The sequence below is a fragment of the Ammospiza caudacuta genome, chromosome 1 (genome assembly GCF_027887145.1).
Source record: "Ammospiza caudacuta isolate bAmmCau1 chromosome 1, bAmmCau1.pri, whole genome shotgun sequence".
Taxonomy (NCBI): Eukaryota; Metazoa; Chordata; class Aves; order Passeriformes; family Passerellidae; genus Ammospiza; species Ammospiza caudacuta.
In genome coordinates this window covers 153078226-153098893 of record NC_080593.1, presented here as the reverse complement: position 1 = coordinate 153098893, position 20668 = coordinate 153078226, and the positions used below count along the sequence as shown (strand labels likewise).

The 20668-nt window shown below is 45.7% G+C and overlaps 1 protein-coding gene across 1 annotated transcript in view; it reads right to left on the bottom strand.

Moving 5' to 3' along the window:
* The window catches only part of ADGRB1 (adhesion G protein-coupled receptor B1), a 288832-nt gene that overhangs the window by 48266 nt on the left and 219898 nt on the right, over positions 1-20668 (bottom strand). The window contains exons 19-23 of the mRNA XM_058809221.1: positions 18729-18832; positions 17516-17611; positions 11256-11358; positions 6838-6988; positions 1983-2052 (exon numbers count right to left, since the gene is read on the bottom strand). Of these exons, the coding sequence (XP_058665204.1) occupies positions 1983-2052; positions 6838-6988; positions 11256-11358; positions 17516-17611; positions 18729-18832 (524 nt within the window). The remainder of the gene's footprint in view (positions 1-1982; positions 2053-6837; positions 6989-11255; positions 11359-17515; positions 17612-18728; positions 18833-20668) is intronic.

The following is a 20668-nucleotide window of genomic DNA, read 5'->3' as shown; positions in this document are numbered from 1 at the left end:
CTGGAGAGTCAGCCCAGCCTCTTGGCCACCTCACCCTGTGCCAAATGGAGAGCAATGCAGGAGCTCAGCAGGTTTTGTCACATGTTGACACCCTCCTGGCTGCAGTCTGTGGGGTGGAGATGCTGGCACAGTGGTCCAGGGCAGAAAACAGGGAGAGCTTTCCTGCATGTTCCTCCCTTTCCTGCCCAGGCACTTTTGTGTGGTCAACGTTGGCCAAAAAACTCTTTAACATTTTTGACAGAGCCACAAAGCTTGCTGCACCAATTCCCACCAGCCCATCAACAGAAAAAGAGAAGCAGAAATATCCAGGACCTCCCTCCCATCTCCCTGAGGCTTGTTCATTATGAATTATTCTCATGGATGTGCCCTGGAGCAAAGTGCCAGAAGGCTGACCCACGGAAAATCCAAAGGGAATTAATTTGAGATCTTGGTGATGTTTCTGCAAACCAGGCTGTGTTTTGTCCTCTCCTGAGCCAGACAACAACCACTGGGTCCCTCTCCACCAGGACACACTGAAGGTGGGACAGCCAATGCATCCTGATGCTGGCACAGACTTCAGGAATTCTGTCTGTGGATTTACACTCGAGAAATCCACAATCCTGAGCCCTCTGCTGTCGTAGACATCTTTTATGAAAAATCCTTTCCTTAGGATTTTTCCTCCTGAGAAGCTGAGAGGCCTCAGGAACAAAATGTAAACAATTATTATTTGCTGCTGTGGAATGCAACAGGTGCATCTGTGATTGGCCCATGTTGGATGTTTGTAATTAATGGCCAATCACAGTCAGCTGGCTCAGACAGAGAGCCGAGCCACAAACCTTTGTTATCATTCTTTCCTATTCTATTCTTAGCTAGCCTTCTGATGAAACCTTTTCTTCTATTCTTTTAGTATAGTTTTAATGTAATATATATCATAAAATAATAAATCAAGCCTTCTGAAACATGGAGTCAGATCCTCGTCTCTTCCCTCAGCCTGAGACCCCTGCGAACACTGTCACACTCTGCCATACAAGAATTCAGCTTGCAAAGCAAACAGAAAACGCTGCTGTGCTGCTTTAATTCTCCCCTGCAATTAAAATGCAAACCCTGGACCATTTGGCCGTGGGTGTGCAGGATGTGGTGGGAATTGAGGGAGAGCAGGAGGTTCCACATGACATTTCCTCAGTGGGACGAGCGGAGCTGCATCTGCTGCCGGCCACATCAACAGCTCCAGTCCCAAACATTGCCCATGTGGGCTGCAAACCCCTGCCCAGGAAGGCTCTGGAAAATTATGGGATGTAGTAGGGAAGAGCTTGACTTATTGCTACATAAAATATTATCCTTGAACTGTCACTATGGGTGAAATTTCTGAGGTTTTACACAACAGAGGGAAAAAATATTTTCTCTTTTTTCCTTTTTCATTTAAAGTCGTATTAACACTCAGCTCTGAGTGATGCATTTTTTACCTCTTCCATTATTTCTTTTCTGTTTACCTTCCCCCATTATGAGCACATAAAAGCTTCCTAAAGACAAATCTGTGGAATTTGGAAAAGAGGCAAACACAGAATGCTGTCGAAACCTTGGTTGCTTAAGTCAGGCTTATTCTGCTGCTTTTAACTTAGCTGAGCAATTTTGAAAATGTGGAGATAATCAAGCACAAAAACACATTAAAAAAAAACCCAAACTGGTTTTAATTTTTAAACGTCCTAAACTTTAAATATTCCACATTCATCCCCTTAAAAAATACAATAAAAAGCTCTAAGTAAAAGGTATTTAGATCAAAGTGATGTCACAAATACAACAGTTAAACCTAATTAGTCCCTATGAACTTGTTTTTAAAGGAACTCACAATCCAGCTTGGTCAGACGATGGATTGAGGAGGCAGGGATGGAGGAATTGTCCTGCACATGGAAATTTAGCTCCCAGCCTGCCTCCTGAAGTGACTGGGTTTTTGACAAAAAAGGATGGAGGATAAAACAAGGGGAAAATAGGAATCCTTTACTCACTAGTTCACAGTGCCGTATCCCTTGGCTTTAGTAAATCCCACAGAAATGGCAACCACCAAGGCAGGGAGCCCTATGGAAATGAAACAGAAGGAATTGGTCATTTCATCACATATGCAGCCCTTCTCCCACTCAAGATTCACCCATTTTCCCCAGAATTATTCCAGCATCATCCATTTCAGCCTGGGACAGAGACTGAGCTCAGGGACTCTCAGAACTAAAAGCAAGAACTTTAATTACTCCTGTTATTTAAATAAATACCATGAGGTGCAGTCAGCTCCTGCCCTGCTGTGGTCTCAAAAGTTGTGGGGGGTCTTTTAGCAGATTCAGATGCATAAAATTTATTCTTAGGTTCTTTATGGTGTCTCTGAAGTTGGAATATTCAGCCACAACCCAGCTCTAAGAACCCAAAGATTAAGAGTTTTGTTTGCACTCAGTGTAGGATGAACAACCCAGGTTCAAACCTGCCCCAAATGAGACAGAAAAGGAAACTAAACCTGATGTTTCCCTATCCCAAACAGGTTCCCCAAGATCTGTAATGAAGCAGACTCCTCTGAACAACAATGAGAAAGGGTTTCAGGTTCTTCCAGGTTCTATAAGGTTCAAAGCTCAGCTCTCCCCTTTCCCTAAAGAAATGTCTGGAGATCAGCTCGTAACATCAGGTCTTCAGCTCTGGAGGTCTCCATGTGGCTTTTTATAGCCCTCCTCTTTGTGGCAGGAGGATTTTAAACTGTCTCAACACTAAAGATGGGAAAATCCCATTAGGAATCAGCAGGATCTGTGGCAGCTGGGATTAGTGCCCCTTGACAAGGCCCTAATTCGTGAGCTGCAGAGGGCACGGCAGGAGATCCAAGGAATGTGCAGGCACAGCTCCCAGACATCATTGCTCTGGAAGGGGGGTCCCTCAGCAACACAAATCATCCCAAGGCTGATTAATAGTGAAGCTCTGCAGCAGCTGGGAGCCACAGGGCCAAGCTGGCTGGAATATGGAGCATTTGAGGGTTATCCTGCAGGGAAGGGCCTTCTCTGCCCATGTGAGATTTCCAAGCATGGGGTCACATTTCATCAACCCAAACTCAACATGCAGTGGGTTTAAAAGGCGTCTCTTTTAATATTCATTCCTTTCCTCTTTCCTCTCCTCTTTCCTCTTCTTTCCTCTTTCCTCTTTCCTCTTTCCTCTTTCCCTCTTCCCTTCCCTGGCCCTTCCCTTCCCTTCCTTCCCTTCCCTTCCCTTCCCTTCCCCTTCCCTTCCCTTCCCTTCCCTTCCTTCCTTTCCTTTCCCTTCCTCTCCTTTTCCTTTTCCTTTTCCTTTTCCTTTTCCTTTTCCTTTTCCTTTTCCTTTTCCTTTCCTTTTCCTTTTTCCTTTTCCTTTTCCTTTTCCTTTTTTATTCTTTTCCTTTTTTTCTTTTCATTTTTTCCTCCTCCTTCCCTTTCCCCCTTCCCCGTCCCTTTCCCCTCCCCTTTTCCCTTTCTTATCTTTCCTTTTTTTCTTTCCTTTTTCCTTTCCTTTCCTTTCCTTTCCTTTCCTTTCCTTTCCTTTCCTTTCCTTTTCCTTTCCTTTCCTTTCCTTTCCTTTCCTTTCCTTTCCTTTCCTTTCCTTTCCTTTCCTTTCCTTTCCTTTCCTTTCCTTTCCTTTCCTTTCCTTCCTTTCCTTTCCTTTCTTTTTCTCATTTCATCCCTCATTGACTCTTGCTCAGCTTCCTTCACACCTCATCTGGATCAATCCTGGCTGCTGCATTCCCTAGGGTGCCATCCATACAGCATCCCATGGGAAGAAACCACATGGGAGGGGACATTTTCAGGAGTACAGCTTGGTGCAAGAGACCCTGGAAAGAGGAAATTTGGCAAAGACTCCGCCAAAAATAGCAACTTGTTCTTCACAAAGTGCTTCTCTCCAACGTGGTAATTATGCAGAAATCCAGAGTGGGGCTGTGAACTTGGCAGCTCCAGGGACTGGCTCATTCCAAGGCTGGGTGAAAGCCTCAGTTTGGGCTGGGAATGGGTCTGGACAAGGAGCAGCTGCTATAGGTGGCAGCTATGTCGTGGTAGTTTAGCCAAAGAGAATCATAATGAGAGGTGCAGCCCTGGAGAGCTGTTTATGCAAAGTTAGATGGGATTAGATTGAAAAAATCCCCACCAAAAAAATCAGATTTTAATCTATTTTTTTAGATTTGATTAAATTAGATTAGATTTAGATTTTTAGAAGACATTTATTCCTAACCTGGCCCTGTTCCATATACCTGGTGTGGTGCAGGGCAGCACAGCAAAGGCTTTGGGGGCTTTCTGCACAAAGGGAATTTAACACTCACAATTCCAAGTAAACCCATTCAAAACTCTTTCAAAGAATTTTGTACTTCCAGGTCACAGGAGAATCAGGCCATGTGTTAATCATGTTCCACTAGAGAAGATGTTTGCTAATAATTCCCAAGAGCCATTCTTGTTATAAACAGCTGAAGACCCACTCAGAGGCTGAGCTATGGCAGCATTAAAAATCCAGCTGTGGGAAACTATACCAGGGTCATAAAAATCCTGACAAAAAATATTTCTTCTTTATTGGGGCTAAATATGATGACTGAGCTGTTCCCAGGGAACAATTTATCTGTCTATTCTAAAGCAGAGAATATCCTGAATTGGAAGAATCCACAAGGATCATCAAGTCAGCTCCTGACCCTGCACAGGATCACCCAAAGAGTCACATCATGAACTTGAGAGCATTGTCCAAGCATGGACAAAAATCATTAATAATAATTATTACTAATAATAACTTAAACATTGAATTGCAAAGTTGCACATCCAAGAGAGACCAAAGAAATATAAAACAATCCTCCCTGCTGCTGAAATTCTCTGCAGCTTCAATGAGCTACAGCTGAGAGCAGCTGAGAACTTGGCAAAGACGTCTCCAACAACGGCTTAGAGAAATGCAAATGTGCAAAGAGGGGAAAGGGGGGAGAACCAGCCCATGACAAAGTGAATTGTGCTAATTATTTCAGATTATGCTCTTTAAAACATATTTTCGGCTTCTTTCCTCTTACAAGTGCCATTAATCCCAGCTCTACAGCTGAAGTCTAGCAGGATGCTAAATATCCAAAATTCCCTTGCCGCCTTAATAGGCAAGAGTGTTCTTCATTTCTTGTCCTAACCTACTCCAAATGGTTATTATGCATCATTTATCAGCAGTGCATCCTAGCTCAGAGCTGACTACATTTTACTAGCCATGGAAATTATGCTTCTACACATGTAGGGAGATTTTTATTTTTTTTTAATCTGTACAGACTACAAATGTGAATGCTGCTCATCCAAAATTGCCTTGGCTAACATGCCCATCTGTCCCAGCTTTTACAAATCAGGGGGGTGAAAAATCCCTTTTTATTACCTAGGAAAGCTATTAGTCTGTTACATATGATATCCCTGATGTTGCTGGAGTCACCGAGGTATAAACATATGCATGAGCACACCCAGGCTCCTGCAGCCTGTCCTCTGCAGGTATTGTGGTTCTGCTCCTGCTAACATGCAAACCCTGGATTTTAATAACACAATTTATTCTCTATTGTAAGCAAAAGCTTAGGAGGGAAAACGTAAAGGGATGAAGGCACGGCAACGAGGACGGCTCTTGATGTGCCAGAATAAATCACATCAGGGTGCTCAGTAAGCACCAGAAATCTCTTGCCTGGGGTGAATTGTGAGACTTCAGTAGTAAAATGAGGCATTAATAGAGCTCAGCCACACTCCTTTCTTTCCTTTGCCTCCTCACTTCTCAGCAACTTTTTGTGCTGCTTGCTCCTTTCAAACACAGCCTTGTTATCATTTTGAAAGCCCAGGTTTTATGGGTTTGTATTTGTTTTCTACTACAGAATGCATCATTTAAGGCTAATAAATTAAACATACGGCAGAGGCAGAGGAAGAAAAATTAGTTACAAGCATCTGCAGCAGTCTCGCAGTTTATTTGTCTCCGAAGGGCGCTGCTGCCATGGAGACAGGATTTCAGAGTTTGCTTCCCTCCAGGTTGCTCTGCAGAATCTTAGAACCATAAAATCACTGAGGTTGAAAAGGCCTCGAGGATCATCAAGTCCAACCAGGTCTAACACTAAACTATGACCCTAAATGTCACTACTTCATGGGTTTTTGAGCGCTTCCAGGGATGGTGATTCCACCACTTCCTTGGCAGCCTGTTCCAATGCTTGGCCATCCTTTCAGTGATGAAATTTTCCCTAATATCCCATTTAAACATCACCTGGTGCAATTGGAGCTGCTACCTCTTGCTCTATAGTTTTACCTAGGAACAGAGCCTGGCCTCTCTGGCAGCACCCTCCTGTGAGGGAGCTGTGGAGAGTGAGAAGGTCCCTTCCGATCCTCCTTTTCTCCAGGCTGAGCCTCCACAGCTCTCTCAACCACTTCTGGTGCTCCAGACCCTTCCCCAGCTCCACTGCCATCTCTGGACATTTTCTAGCACCTCAATGACTTTCTTGTAGAGAGGAGACCAAAATTGGAGGTTTGTCCTCAGCAGTGCCCAGCACAGAGGGACAATCCCTGCCCTGGGCCAGGATTCACAGGCTGATATCATGTACCAACAGAACACACCCAACACGGAGGGAGACAGAGAGAGAAAAGTAGAAATCAAGAAACAGACCCAACCCCAGAAGAAACCACTCTTGGAGCACCCTCTAAACCTGAACTCAACTCCTCTATTTTTGGCGTGCGCGGGGCAGGAGGCTCAACTTATGGATATATACTTTTAAGCATTTCAGCCCTTCTTGAAACCTCTGCAAGGGTTCCAAGCACTCTCTTTCAAGCCTCCTGAGGAGCACCAGCTCCTCCTGCAGCCTGGCCCTTCTCTGCTCCACAGCCCCCAGATCCTCACCCCATCCGAGACACAAGAAGCGCTTGCGGATGATGCGGTTCCGTAACCGGCCCGTCACGGCCATGTAGGACTGCCAGGCCTCGGTCAGCACCCAGCAGAAAGAGGAGAGGAAGAAGAAGTGCAAGAAAGCCGCCACCAGCGTGCAGATCACCTGCAGAGAGGAGGAAAGGAGGACACGTGAGAGGAGAGGCAGGCAGAGAGAGCAGCAGGGAGCAGAGAGGAAGGAGAGAGGAGATGATTCCAAACCGGGCTCTGGAAGAAAAAGTCATGGAGATCAGGACATGGAAATACTGTTTTAGAGGGGGCAGGCTTCTCCAAAAGCTTTGACTTAGCAAAGATCAAAGCCTTAAATTTAAATACTACATGGAAATCATTTGCTCTTATGCATGAGCTTTAGGGTAAAGCCACAGTTAACACTTTAGAAGAATTGTGGAATTACAGAATTGTTAGAGTGGGGAGGGACCTTAAAGATCATTTAATTACAACCTCCCCAAAACAGGCAGGGACATCTTCCACTAGAAGTCTGAGCACACATCCCATCCTGGTGCTTTCTTGGCTTCAGCAGGATATATTTAATTTCCAAAACATCCAAACTATTGCCATTATCCGTACAAGGCAGGGGGGACAGAGTAGTTAGTAAACAGTGCACTAATCTCAGCTCAAAAGGTTTGCAAAGCACCCCATCCCTGGCAGCCCAGCCATGGAAATGAAATCTGAGGAAGGTAATTTGGATGGTGCCCCTGCCAGAACAACAGGGCTGAGTGAAAGAGTTAAGCTGTGAGAGCTGGGTGAAACCACGGCTGCCAGGGGCTGGGAAAGCACTGCAAACATGAGGGCAGAGTTGTCCAAGAGCACATAACTACCAGCAGACAGGAGACAAAAAAAAAAAAAAAAAGACAAAAAAAAAAAAAGAAAGCAACTCCCCCCTAGATTAGAAAGAATTTCATAATGGTGAGCTCTACTACTTGGTGGGGAAATCTCACAGGGGAAATGCAGGCAGCTTAAGCCATTTAAAATTAAACTGGGGAAAGAACTGGCAAATGCATTATGAAGAACAATCCCAGAGTGCCAGGGAGATGGACTGGAAAGCTGACAAGCTCGTCTTTGTTTTAACTCAGCAAGGCCAAATCTTTCACTGGTGCAAATTGGTGCCGCTCTGTTTCACTCAGCCAGTTTTCCCCCCATCTGGGAGCTGAAAACTGTGAATCAATGTACTCGAGAAGAAAGTGATGGGAAGAAACTCCAGTGGCTCCTGAGGAGAAGGGAGAGCAAATAGATTTTAAAAGCGACTATGGATGGAAAAAATATATGGCTTCAGGCATTTGGGGGAGGTTTATAATCAAGAATTTCTTTGCTTTGAGTTACATGGGGAAACATGGACTTGGTTTTATGGTCAATGAACCTTTCTCTTTTTCCTCTTTTTTCAACCACCAGCATCTTTCAAGCCACAGCTCTCATGCACAGAGTGGCTTTTATCATGATTTTATCGGATTGCTCTCGATTCATCCACTGGCACCACCCGACGTTATCAGAGGCTGTGAACAAAAGCAAGACCGTGTGTTCTCTGAGATAGGAACTGTGGTTTTTTTGTTCCAGATTTGCATTTGACACCAAATCCCTCCATATTCTGTTTAAAAGTGCATTCAGGATGTCAGTTCAGCACAAATAACACAGCTCAATATGATAATGTCCAGTAATTTTCACATTTTACAAGAATCCTAAAAAAAGGTGGTTCCTATCCATAAGCTCACAAACCCTATATGAAACAGCAACAAACAGAGGATGCTTTCTGGAATGGATTTCAAGAGATTGCTATTTTATAACCCTTTTTTTTCTTTTGACTGATATCAGGTACTACAACACTGCTCACATTGCCTTTTTGATTTTGTTTCAAATCAACACAGCTCTTCCTTGTAAAGGGAAGAGAAAAGCATTGCTATACAATTTTATACAATTTTACACAGAGATACATTTGGGTTTGGTTTTTTTTTTGTTTTTTGTTTTTTTCTCAAATGAGTAGCTTTGACAAAAAGTGAAGAAGAGAGGAGGGGAAGACAAAAGAAATATGCACATCTCAGCTGGATCAGGATGAACTCATCACCTCAAATGAACTTGGCCAACTGATAGGCAGGCAAATATTTGCTTCTGCAAGCTCTGCTGCAGGTTTTCCCTTGCTTGTAGGGAAAACCAAACATCCCCATGAAGGGCTAAGCACAGGGATATTATGTCCCAAGATCCAGCAGAGCCTGTCAGTCTGTCAAGGCCATTAGCCCTTGTTTTCCTTTAAGAGGAGAAATCTGCTCCCTTCCAGCACAAGCCTTGGAGACATGGCCACTTCCTGCAGCATCCCTTCCCTTTGTATCCCCAGATTGCTGACTGTAATTTTTTTTTTTTAGCCTTTTCCCAGGCCTTTCATCTTCAAAAAGCTTAGCAAATCCAGGCATGGAATCTCGCCTTTGAGGTTACACGGATGGAAATCCAGGGAGAATTTGACATTTCCAGGGAAGCCGATACCGCAGAAACCTCCCGGGAAAGCCGCAATTATAAATCACCAACATTTTAAGGCGCTCTATTATCGATAATTGAATGTGAATAAAATCTTAATTTACACTCCTTCGTCTCTCCTCTGTATAGTTTTCTCTCTCTGTTGCCTGCCAGAGACTGTTTACTAGATGGCTGAGAGGAAATCCAAGAATAACCTTTCTATTTCTGGGGTTTCATGCATATGGATGTGCAAAGAGCTAATCTGCCTCCTGCTATTGCTGCCGGGAGCTTTGAATCCCCACCAACAGCTCCCAACAGTGAACTCCCAGAGTCACGGGACAAAAAATCCACCAGGGAGAACCTGGGTTCATAACCGTGCTCTGGAGGAGGTGGGAGAGGAGGAACACATCCAGCTCCTGTCCTGAGGTGAAGAAGAACCACCAAAGAGGAGGTCCAGCTGTGGTTGGTCCTGTTGAGCATCCCTCAGCGCTTCATCCCACAGAAAGAAGCTCCCAGCACACGTTTGGTGCGGCAGAAAACACAACCAAGGAAAGCAGGAGTTTGGGTCTTCCTCTCTCCACCTCCTGCCAACCATGGAAGATAACTCTGCTTTGGGAAGGAGATTCTGAAGGGCACTTTGTGGCAGGAGCAGAGCTGGCCGCTTGTTTCCACACTTCTCTGCACACACAGGGCTCCAGCAGCTGGAAAGTTTTTCCTAAAACAACCTAACCCAAAGAGCCTTCCATAGAAATGAGTCCCTGATTCACTTAATCCTTCAGACTCTCTGCAGGAATCATAAAATCATGGAACGGCTTGAGTTTTGGGAGGCACTTTAAAAACCACCTCATTCCAACCCCCTGCCATGGGTAGGAAGATTTTCTCTGCGCTCAAAGATCTATCCAACCTTGCCTTGAACACTTTCAGTGTTGGGGCACCCACAGTTTCTCTGGGCAACCTGTTCCAGTGCCTCACCACCCTCACAGGGAAGATTTTATTCCTGATATGCTTCTAAAAGTGACACCACGCTCATGCTGCCAAAGCAGGGGCTCAAAAAACCCAGCTGGTCACTGGTTCCTGTTAAGCAACAACTAATTTTTCACTTCTGATTGTGATTTTGGCAGCCGAAAGAGTGGAGGAGGCGTCTTGATTCACGTTTTTTGGCTCAACAGAGCTATGATGGTCAGAGCATTTGGGAAGAGGGGAAAATTTACCAAGAGGAAAATATTAATGGTGAGCTGTGATTTGTCATGCCAGACATCAGCACGGAACCTGAAAGTGCTTGAGCTAGGAAAAAATCATAGAGGCAACACATGCCTCTCCAGCTGGGTCTGTGGGAAGAGAGCAACCAGTGCTCGTGGCTTGGAAAACCACACTGGGTCTTGCCTGGGCTGCTGGAGTCACTCTGGGATCTGCTCCGAGTCCCTTGAGGCCCTGCAGTGCTCACGGTGCATCTGGCAACGCTTCCCATCCCCAAAAAAAAGGTTGGACAGTTTTGTGCCTGTGTTCATTAACATCTGCCAAGTACTTTCAGCTCAGAGTATAAAAACTGCTGGAGAAATAAATGTAAAGCTGAGAGGTTGTTTGTTTGGGTTTTTTTTTTAAAGCCTTTTCTCAATCTGTCTTTGTAATTTTTTTGAAAATAAAATGGTTAAAGCCTTGCAAATCACCACGCTTCTTCACCATGCCATGTGCCAGCTACTCTAGGCAGATATTCAAAAATATCACATTGGTTTTAATCAAAGCCCTGAGGATGCTGACAAATTATCAAAGAGAGCGCGAGAGAGAAAATTGAAATCTGCCATTTAGCCGTGTCTTTGACATGTCGCTAATTAACAGATGGAGGAAAAATGAGGAAGCGCTGCCTGAATGGATCATTTCAGTGCTAAATCAGGGGGAAAGCAAACAAATAAACAAAGCCCCAGTGGATCCCTTACCTTGTTCCGGGTCTGGGTCTGCCCGATGAGGATGAGGGCGTTGGAGGAGATGATGGAGAGGCAGAAGTTGATGAGGATGACGGAGCGCTCCGAGCGGATGTACCTGCAGCGAGAGAAGAGGGGAGGGAGACCCACCCTGTCACAGCCTGCCCTGGGTGACCTCTGGAAAGCAGCAATCCAGGCCAGGCTCTACAGAATTGCCAATTTCCTGAAGATTTTATGCGCTGGACAGACAAGAACGAGGCGGGAAAGGGAGGGGGAGCAGATGTTTCCATCATCCCCATCAATGCTGGAGTTAGGAGCCAACAAACGAGGGGCCAGCCTAGCCTGAGCCCCTCCTAAAAACAGTAGAGTGCTGCAAATCTTCTTCAGCTCTGCCTACTTGAAACGGGGGCTTGAAAAGGAGCTTGAAAGAAAACAAACAGCCAAACACACGGAAAAGATTCCCAACCAAGAGCCACAGGCATGCTGGCGATGGAAGCAGAGTACAAACACATGCACCTTGACAACAAAGTGTGTGTGATTCAGCATTCCACTTCCTTCAGCCTAACAACCCCTCCTGGGGTGAGAAGCATTGAGAAGCATTTCTGGCTTTTATATTTTTATTTATTTATTTAATTTTTTTTCTTTTTTTTTTTTTTACCACTTCTCCAAACTAGGCCAAATACGTAACTGCAGCTGTGGGTTTGGGACATCAGGGACAGCAGTTTGGGAGCTGTTGCTGCCTTCAGCACCTTGCAGGAGCCAGATATTTGTCATTTCTGATTTGCAGCACAGCACCAGGCTCACTGCCGAGGTAAGTGCACCACAATTAATTCAAACCACTGGCCAGGGAGGGAAATTTCTTTGAAGGCACTTTTATGTACCTGATAAAATGAAAAGGGAACTGCAAAGGTGCAAGTCCTCAAGGACTGACTCAAGATCTGTGACCACATCAACGTTCACACACGTAAATTATCTCAAAGATGCTGCAAGTGCCCTGCCTGAATGCCAGATGAGTGAAGAGGAGATGCTGATGCTTATATAAATTAGAAACAGATGTATTAATCAACCAGCTCATCCCTGGAGGCTAATGCAGGATTATTTCCTATATTCCAGCACATCAACTACTTATGTTGGGAATTTAATTTCATTAATTAATTTTAGCCAGAGTGAGTTGGTCGTGCCTTGGCTGCAGAGTTTTGAGTTTCTGAGGAGGAGGGCAGGATGGGTTTGCTGCACATGTGTGTATTCTGCCAAGGGTAAATCTGTGCTTTAGACGTAATGAAGGCTGTAAAACTTTGATTTTTCAACTTCCTCTTGAGCTGTACCTTCAGACAAACATGTATGGTGAAGATATGCTTTCCTGGATGCAAAAAAAAAAAAAAGAAAAAAAGCAAAGGTAGCATTAACTCCTACTTAATCTACTGGAAATCTGGTTTATAGGAAGTTCTCCCTGAAACACTCCCAGCCCCAGAACAGGCTGCAAAATGTAGGATCCCTCCTCAGCAAGAAACTGGATTGACAGGCTGCAAAATGAGCTTCTGGTTCCTTCCACAGCCAAGATGAGCCCAAATTTCCTGACTTTACTGGGCTCCATACAGTGCTGGGCACCACCTGGACCCTGCTCCATTTGTGACTGGAGACCTCAACTTTTTCAGGCTTTCATTGTGTGAAGTAAAACCTCAAATCTCCAGTCAGGAGCTTCTATGGGGCAGAAACAGAGATTTGGACTCTGTCCTGGTGGGAAGGGGAAGTAATAAATCTGTGTAGCAGCACTATGATCCCACTGCTATTAGCATGAACTTTTGAAGTCTCCACTGGTCAGAAAAAGGTAAGAAATGACTTGACTATTAATCTGCACTTTAATATAAGGGGAGATAATCCAGCTGTTTTAAGACTTTTTCCCCCTTAAGCCCCCATAAATCAACTCTCCTTTTCCCTGCTTCCCTTCACACCCTGCAAATTTATCTTGTTCTCCAGATCCCTGAACCTCCAAAGAACAAGATGTGGGTTGGCAATGAAAAGAATCAGAATAATTTAGGTTGGAGGAAAAAAAAATAAATCTCAAGTTCCCAGTCCAATGCTATGCCCAAAAAAAGGACTGATTTCAAAGTCAGATCAGGTTTCTCAGGGTCTCATCTGACTGAGATTTGAAAATCACCAGGAACAGGAATGCTACCACCTCTCTCGGCTGACTTATTACAGTACTAAACTGCTTAACTTAACTGCTGTCCTGGTGAAGGATTATTTTGCTTTATATCCAGCTGGGTCTTTTCCTGCTGCAGCTGGTGCCTACAGACCTTTCCCTGCCTACCTCTGCAAGTCGCTTGGCTTCTCCATGACTGTTCTTTAACAGCCTCCTCTCATCCAAGTTTGTTCCCTTTGCCTCCTTTGACATTGTGCAACTCCCTCAGCATCAACTTGGGATGTGCTGGTACCTCTGCTATTGGGGGGATCCAACACTGGCCACCTTTTCCAGCAGTGTCCAGGTTGTTAAAGAAGACATTAAACAATGTTGGCCACTCTACCAACCCTGACCAGCTCTTGATTAGCCTCAAACCTTTGACCACTACCCTCAAATCCTGCAGGAATTTCATCCAGATATAAAGCCACCAATCCAGTGCATAATTCCATGATATGGATACAAAAATGCATTTGCAGACTGTGTTAAAGGCCTTGGTAATGTCAAAATCCACACCAGCTGCTTTTCCCCACTGTCCGTATCAGCAGTCATCCCATCCCAAAAGGAAAACAGGGCAGTCAGGCACAACCTGTCCTCCACAAATCCTCACTGTCTGTTCCCAATCGCTTCCCTGTCCATCATTTTGCCTGGAAATAACCTTTAGAGCTACTTGCTCTTTCATCATCCCAGGGGCCATGTGGGCTGACTAGTCAGTTGTTCTCTGGATGCTCCTCCTTGCCCTTTCTAAAGGTGGGGGGAACATTTGCCTTCTTCCAGCCTTCAGGAAGCTCCCCAGGTGACAGAGAGTGGCTCCACAGTCACACCGAACATCTCCCTTAGTGCATCCCATGGATTTGCAAACTCCCAGATACCTTAAACAGTCCTTGTCTCTCTTTTTCTTGGCACTGGGGAGCATTTTCTCCCCTGGATTCTGCCTCTGTGGAGGAATTTGGGTGTTTGGAAGCCAGCCTAGCCAGCAGAACATGACAAAAAGGCACTGGGTACCTTCACCTTTTCAACTTCCTTATCCACTAGGTTGCTTGTCCCACTAAACACCATTTCCTGGGAAATCCTCTGATGCTGATGTACCTCCAAAACCCACTCCTGATGCCTTTCACATCCCTGACCACTTTCAAACTCAACTGAGCTCTGACCACTCTAATTCAATCCTGCATTCCTGGGCAATTCTTCCAGAGTCCTCCTTGGTAGCCTGACCTGGATTCCAAACATTTCCTTGTTAAGTTTCTGCCCAGTCAGAATGCTAAGAAGACCTCCTGCCACGCTTGCTTTTTTTCCTTCCATTTCCTCTTCTCCAGCACAGGATGCTCCAAAGAAAGAAATCACCATTTACCTCCAGACCCTCTGGCCAAAGAAATCGGGCATTTGTATCAGAGGGGGAAAAAAACCATAGAACTTGATGGGTTTTGCCCAAAACTACATCTGCAGCAAAGACAGAGCTACTGCAGGGTGTTGCCTTGCTACACCTCTACTGATACATGGATTCTGTCTACTTATCAAAATATGCTGTACTCAGCCACAAAACTGGGGGAAAATCACTGCTAATTTAGGGAACTTCTGCTCTAGCCTGTGTCCTACAATCACAGAATATCCTGAGTTGGAAGGGACCCAAAAGGATCAGCAAACCCAACTCCTGGCCCTGCACAGGACATCCCAACAATCCCACTCTGTGCCTGAGAGAGTGTCCGAACAGTCCTTGAGCTCTGGCATATTTGGTGCTGTGACCATTCCCAGGGGAGCTCATGGCAGTGCTAAACCACCTTCTGAACTAAGAATTATTTCCTGATACACAACCCAACCCTCCTGACACAGCTCCAGCCATTCCCTCAGGTCCTGTCACTGGTCACCAGCGAGGATCCCCACACGCTGTGTGAAGCCCTGCACCAGCTGAGACAGATGGAAAAGGTGGGAAAGGCCCACAGTCTGTTTCTCTGCCCCCATTAGACTCCTCTCCACAAACACTGAGTCACCGCTGCCTTCTCACCGTGTGTACACACATCCCTCTCCACACAGCCACTTACTCATCCCTGCCACCTCCCACCAGGGCCAGGAGTGCCTCAGCATCCCCAGCACAGGCAGAGCTCCTGGGTTTAAAGCAAAGCAAGCCTAAACAGCCCCTCAAGAGCTCATTGACAGGCACTCAATCAATCCTCAGGAGTGAGGGAAGCTGGGGCTGCTCTCTTGCAGTGATGCAGCACTCACCCAGCTGCTGCCAGGGACAGAGCTCTGCCCTGCCCCACATCCTGATGGGCTGGTGGACGAGCTGCTCAATAGCAGGGATCGATCCCGTGCTATGGAAAGGTCACTGACTCCAGAGGCTGTAGAGCTGCAATGAGTTCGGGGATGGAAAACACATCGGGGCACTCCTGAAATGCCAGTGTGTCAAGGAGCTGCTTGAAAAGAGGCGTCATTTCACCCCTGAGTGGTTGGGTTTTCCCCCAGTTTTTCATTTCTACACCAGTTTTCAATTTTTTCTCTCAATTTTTCCCCACACGTGTGCTGGAGCACGTGGCCCACACACAGATTGTGCCTCCAGCTGTGACCCAGGACAGGCAGTGCAGGGATAGAACAAGGTCACTCCACTTCTGTGGCCCACTGTGTCACTGACCCCTCTGTCGAGCCTGATAAGACCAGAGATGCACCATCTGCAGCAGGGATTTTTTGCAGCCATCTGTCTGCTGGGAACTGGAGTGAGGCCACCAACAGGCCACCAACAGCCCTCGAACAGAAACAACTTCCAATTTCCAACGGGGCCGTGCCAAGTTGGCCGTGTCTGAAGGGATCACTTGCCTCAAAAAACGCTCGTGCCATTCATGCCAGTGGCTGAGCAGGTGCCACCAAGGAGCAGCCTTTATTTGGGGGTTTTGAATGGGGAGTGGAGGGGAAATTCATTTCCTCCCTGATATGTAGCTGGGATCACCTCCCTGTTGCTCTTGCACCTCTCTTCTTCACCGTGTTCCTCTCCCTCTTTCTCTCCCTCCCTCCTTTTCTGGTTCCCATTTACACAAACAAACCCTAGCCGGGCAAAATTCTGGGAAAGCTTCCAGATTGTCAGCCTGAGCGAGCTTATTCATCAGAAGTGTTTCATACTCAAGCTGGGTCTATGGATGCATGATCCAGATGCCTTTGTCCAGAGTTCTGAATGGGAAATTTTCCGGCCAAAGCTCCACAAAACAGCTGAGCTCTGGTGAGTGCTCTCCACACAAGATCAGGCAGCCAGGACATGAGGAGTTTCTCTCCAGCACGGTGGAAAAGAACCACTTTGATGCTGCTCCTGTGTTTTGGAGACAATAATACTGCTGATTCCATTTCTAAGCACTCCTCCAGCTGCTGTCTATCAGAATATACAACATTTAGGGCAAAACAAAGTGGGAGCCAGGAGATAATGTTGGATACAAAGTTCCTGAGGCCATTAATAGGAAAGCACATTCACGTCCAGCAGCTATGCCTAAAATAAAAAGGACACACAGAGCGCTCAGGGCTCAGCCACGGGAATGCTGTGAAGTTTGGAAAACATGAAAACATGATCTACAGAGAAGAAATGGAACAAACTCAGCGCACCAAAGAGAAATTCTAGAGATCATTCATTCATGCTTTACAGATATTTACACAGAGAGACTCAGGATAGAGAGCCCTTCAATCAAGATATAGCTGGTCTCAGGATCACTTGGAAATGCATGTCCATCCTTGGCTAGCTCAGAAATACCCATTCAAGCCTCCCTTAAACGTGTCCTCCCATTCCTGCTGATCGTTTTGGCCATAGGCATAAGGCAAAGAGTGGAATGAGAAATTAAACAGAACACATTTGAAACAGGTCAGGCAATTTACTGTCCTCAATAACAGTAAATATTGGAAGGGTAGGGAGGGGAGCACAGTCCTGGAAAAAAATACATCATGTTACTCCAAAATGGCTCTGGCATGCTCCAAACTGATTCAGCCTCATGTCTGAGCTTGGGCTTCAGATCCTGACCCTGTTTCTGATAGGAAAGAGAGGGTGAGGCTCGAACGCTTGCTCTTTAATCTTCTAGCCTGACTTTCCACTTGATCCTGACACCAGTGACCCCAGCAAGTCACCTACCGGCGCTGCTCAGTGCCGCCCAGCCTGAGGAAAAGCAGGAGAGGACAAGGACTTGAGCACATCCAATGATACCCCAGGCACGGAAAAACCTGAGTTCTAGATAAACGTTATCATGATCAGTCTTCAGCTGCCAAAATTAACCAGCCACTATGCACTGTCACAGTATCAACAAAAAAAAAAAGTTGCATTTTTTTGCTCAGTTTTTACTCGCTTGTTTCTTTCCTCTATCAAAGCGCAGGAAAAAGTTATCTCAGTTCAACCTCTAAATGGAATTTACCCTTTCCTTCCTGCTGAGAAGAAGCACTGCACAAAATAAGAGCCTCACGCTGATCCCTTCTCCCAAAAGGATCTCCAGTAATACCCAACTGTACTCCCTGCAGCCACTCCATTTGGATTTCACAGAGATTCACCTGGTTCTGATTTGTCTTTGCTTGGCCTCGAAGGTCTCAGCCTGTTTGCCATGGATTTAGGAGAGACATGGATCTCACAGGATAAACTCAGACCTTGTTCAAGGCAATACAGGGAGAAAATCACTTGCGCACCTCGGGTCTTCCAGCTTAAGAGTCACCAGAATGTATCTAACAGGGGCATGGGCCAATTGCTCATTAAAGCATTGCTTCAAAATCCCTTCAGCCTCCATAAATTACCCAATTTTAGGTTCCACCTGACCTGCGTACAGGAGCTGTCAGCAATGGGATGTACTGAGGGATCCCATATGCACCTGAAGGCAAAAAGTAGCTAAAAGTTTGGGGAGTTATTTAGGTGATTTAAGGTTAAGCTCCTGAAAAGTTCTGCCAGTTCTTCAGGCCAGATGTTTTTCATGGCAGGTCACAGAGATTTGGATGTTCCCAAAGAATTCCCTTGCAGCAGCATCTGCCTGCCAAGAGAGGCTGTGTGTGTCCACCTCGCCTCTGACAAGGTTTCCTGGGGTACACAAAGGCATCGAAACCAGCACGAGGCTTTTGGAGATGGAACAATGTCCCTACATGAGGGCATGGCACTAATTTCACTCTGCTAATTTCTCTGGCACTGAAAGGAGAGAATAATGCCAGCTAAGCCACCAGGAGGACTTTCTGCAGGGCCCGCTCATTCCCAAACAGTTCCTCCTCAAGCACCAGGCACCCAAAACCATAGAGCAAATATTCCAGGATCCGTGTAGGTCAAAAAGACAATTATTTTCCCCAAAAAGAAGAGAAAGGAATGAAAGCCATACCTCCAAACAGAGACATAAATGATAATCAACAGCAAAAGTGTCAGCGAGGATACTCCACAGCCTACAATTAACGTGACAGAAGGGACCAGCACCTTTTCCATGTTCTGAAAGAGAGAAAGTGAGACATTAAAAAGTAAGTTCAGCCAGTTCTACCATGAAAATTCAATGGCAGGAATTTTCCTGTTTGTTGGGGGGTCCACTCAGCTGACTTTCACATCACAAACAAACAGGGAAGGAGACCAGGATCTGTTTCAGCCTGACCCAGCCTTTTTGCTTTTTATTTGGACCTGATTCTGCTCCCACAAACCAGTGTCAAACCTGGGTAACAATTCTGATATCCATGGAAGGCAGGCATGTGAAAGGTGTTATGAGAGGAGGATCAGGCTCTTCACATCCAGTGTGAAAGTGGGAAGATAATTAATGAAGCAATAACAGAACAATTACAAACAAGCTCTTCTGGGACGGCGGTGATGAAGGGTGGAGGATGAAGAGAACGTGAAAATTTTCCACCAACCACAAACATTCATCTGGAAAAGGATGAAATGAAGCAAGGGGAGGAAAAACAAGATGTGCATCCTCCCCAGGGATCCACTATCCATCAATTCAGTGCTCTTACACCACAGGCATTTTTTCATAGAAAAGGGGATCACACAGGCTGGAAAACCTGGTGTGGAATGGCTCTTTTTTTCTGACTGAATACAAAAGAACATCAGCTCTTGCAATATAAAGAGCAAACACACGCTGTAACCTCTCTAATGGAGCTCTCTGAGCATCCTGTGACTGTAACTACCCAACATCTGCCACACTGATATCACTGAACTCGCCCTGTCCTCAGCTCAGAGCAAGGAGCTCAGTCCCACTTGGCTTTCTCTGCTGCAGGCATTTTTTTTTTCCCCCCTGGCACGTTTCTTATTTCCACATCAGTGATCCCTGCTGGCAGGAAGGCAGAGAGAGGCACAGAACAGACACCCAAGAACCCTCTGTTTGGGGTCACACCGTTTGCAGAGGACAGGGAGCCCAGTCAAGGTTTGTCATTAGATTGGCACAGCACCAGCGCCTTGCACTTCACTCATGGAGATGAGATGGCTTCTGACACAGCAAGGGCTTAGCACAGGAGATAAAATAAAAAAAGAAAAGTAAATTATGCATGAATTTGGGAATGAAACAGGCAGTTCTCTAAGGACTTGACTACACCGTTTTTTTTGGCAGGCATGAGGCTGCTCAGCCTGAACCTCCAGTCAGAGGGGTGCCATGGAGCTGAGGCTACAGCAGCTCTGTTCCAGGCTACTGAGCCTTCTGTGAAGCAAAATACATCAGGCAGGGCTCAGTGCTGGGTTTAATGGAGCCTGGCCAGTTCAGAACATGGACAAACCAAACCTGTGTCCACTTACTCAAGGCCCACAGTCACAACAGGGTTGTGTGAACAATCCTGGTACACAGAGGTCAGAGCTGAATTGTCCCTGAATTTTTGAGGGCTTGGGAAAACCCTCCTTATTTGTTTATTTTGAACAAGGACACCTCTCACAGCTGAGGGGAATTAATGAGGAACAGAATTTTCACCACTCAAAGGAAGTGTCAGGAAGGATGGAACAAGAACTTCCAAAATTTAGTGCCACACTGTAGAAGCCTAGAAAATAAGGGGACTAACGTGAATGTCTCAAACATGGATGGTCGTGGAGCCAACCAAGAATTGTTGGCAATAATACACTGAAGAAAAAGGTGTGGCTGCAGAAGGGGCCATGCACAGGTAGGGCAGCACTTTTCTGGGAAGAAAAATCCTTGTTTTGGCACCTGGAGATTAGCACAATTCAGCAAAGTGCAGGCACAGGAATGAGATTGAGAAATGGGCATGGATGATAGGATGGATCAAGACCACATAAGATCCCTGAAGGCTCCTACCCAGTTCTAGAAAGGTCTACAAGAACAGGCTGTCCATGACA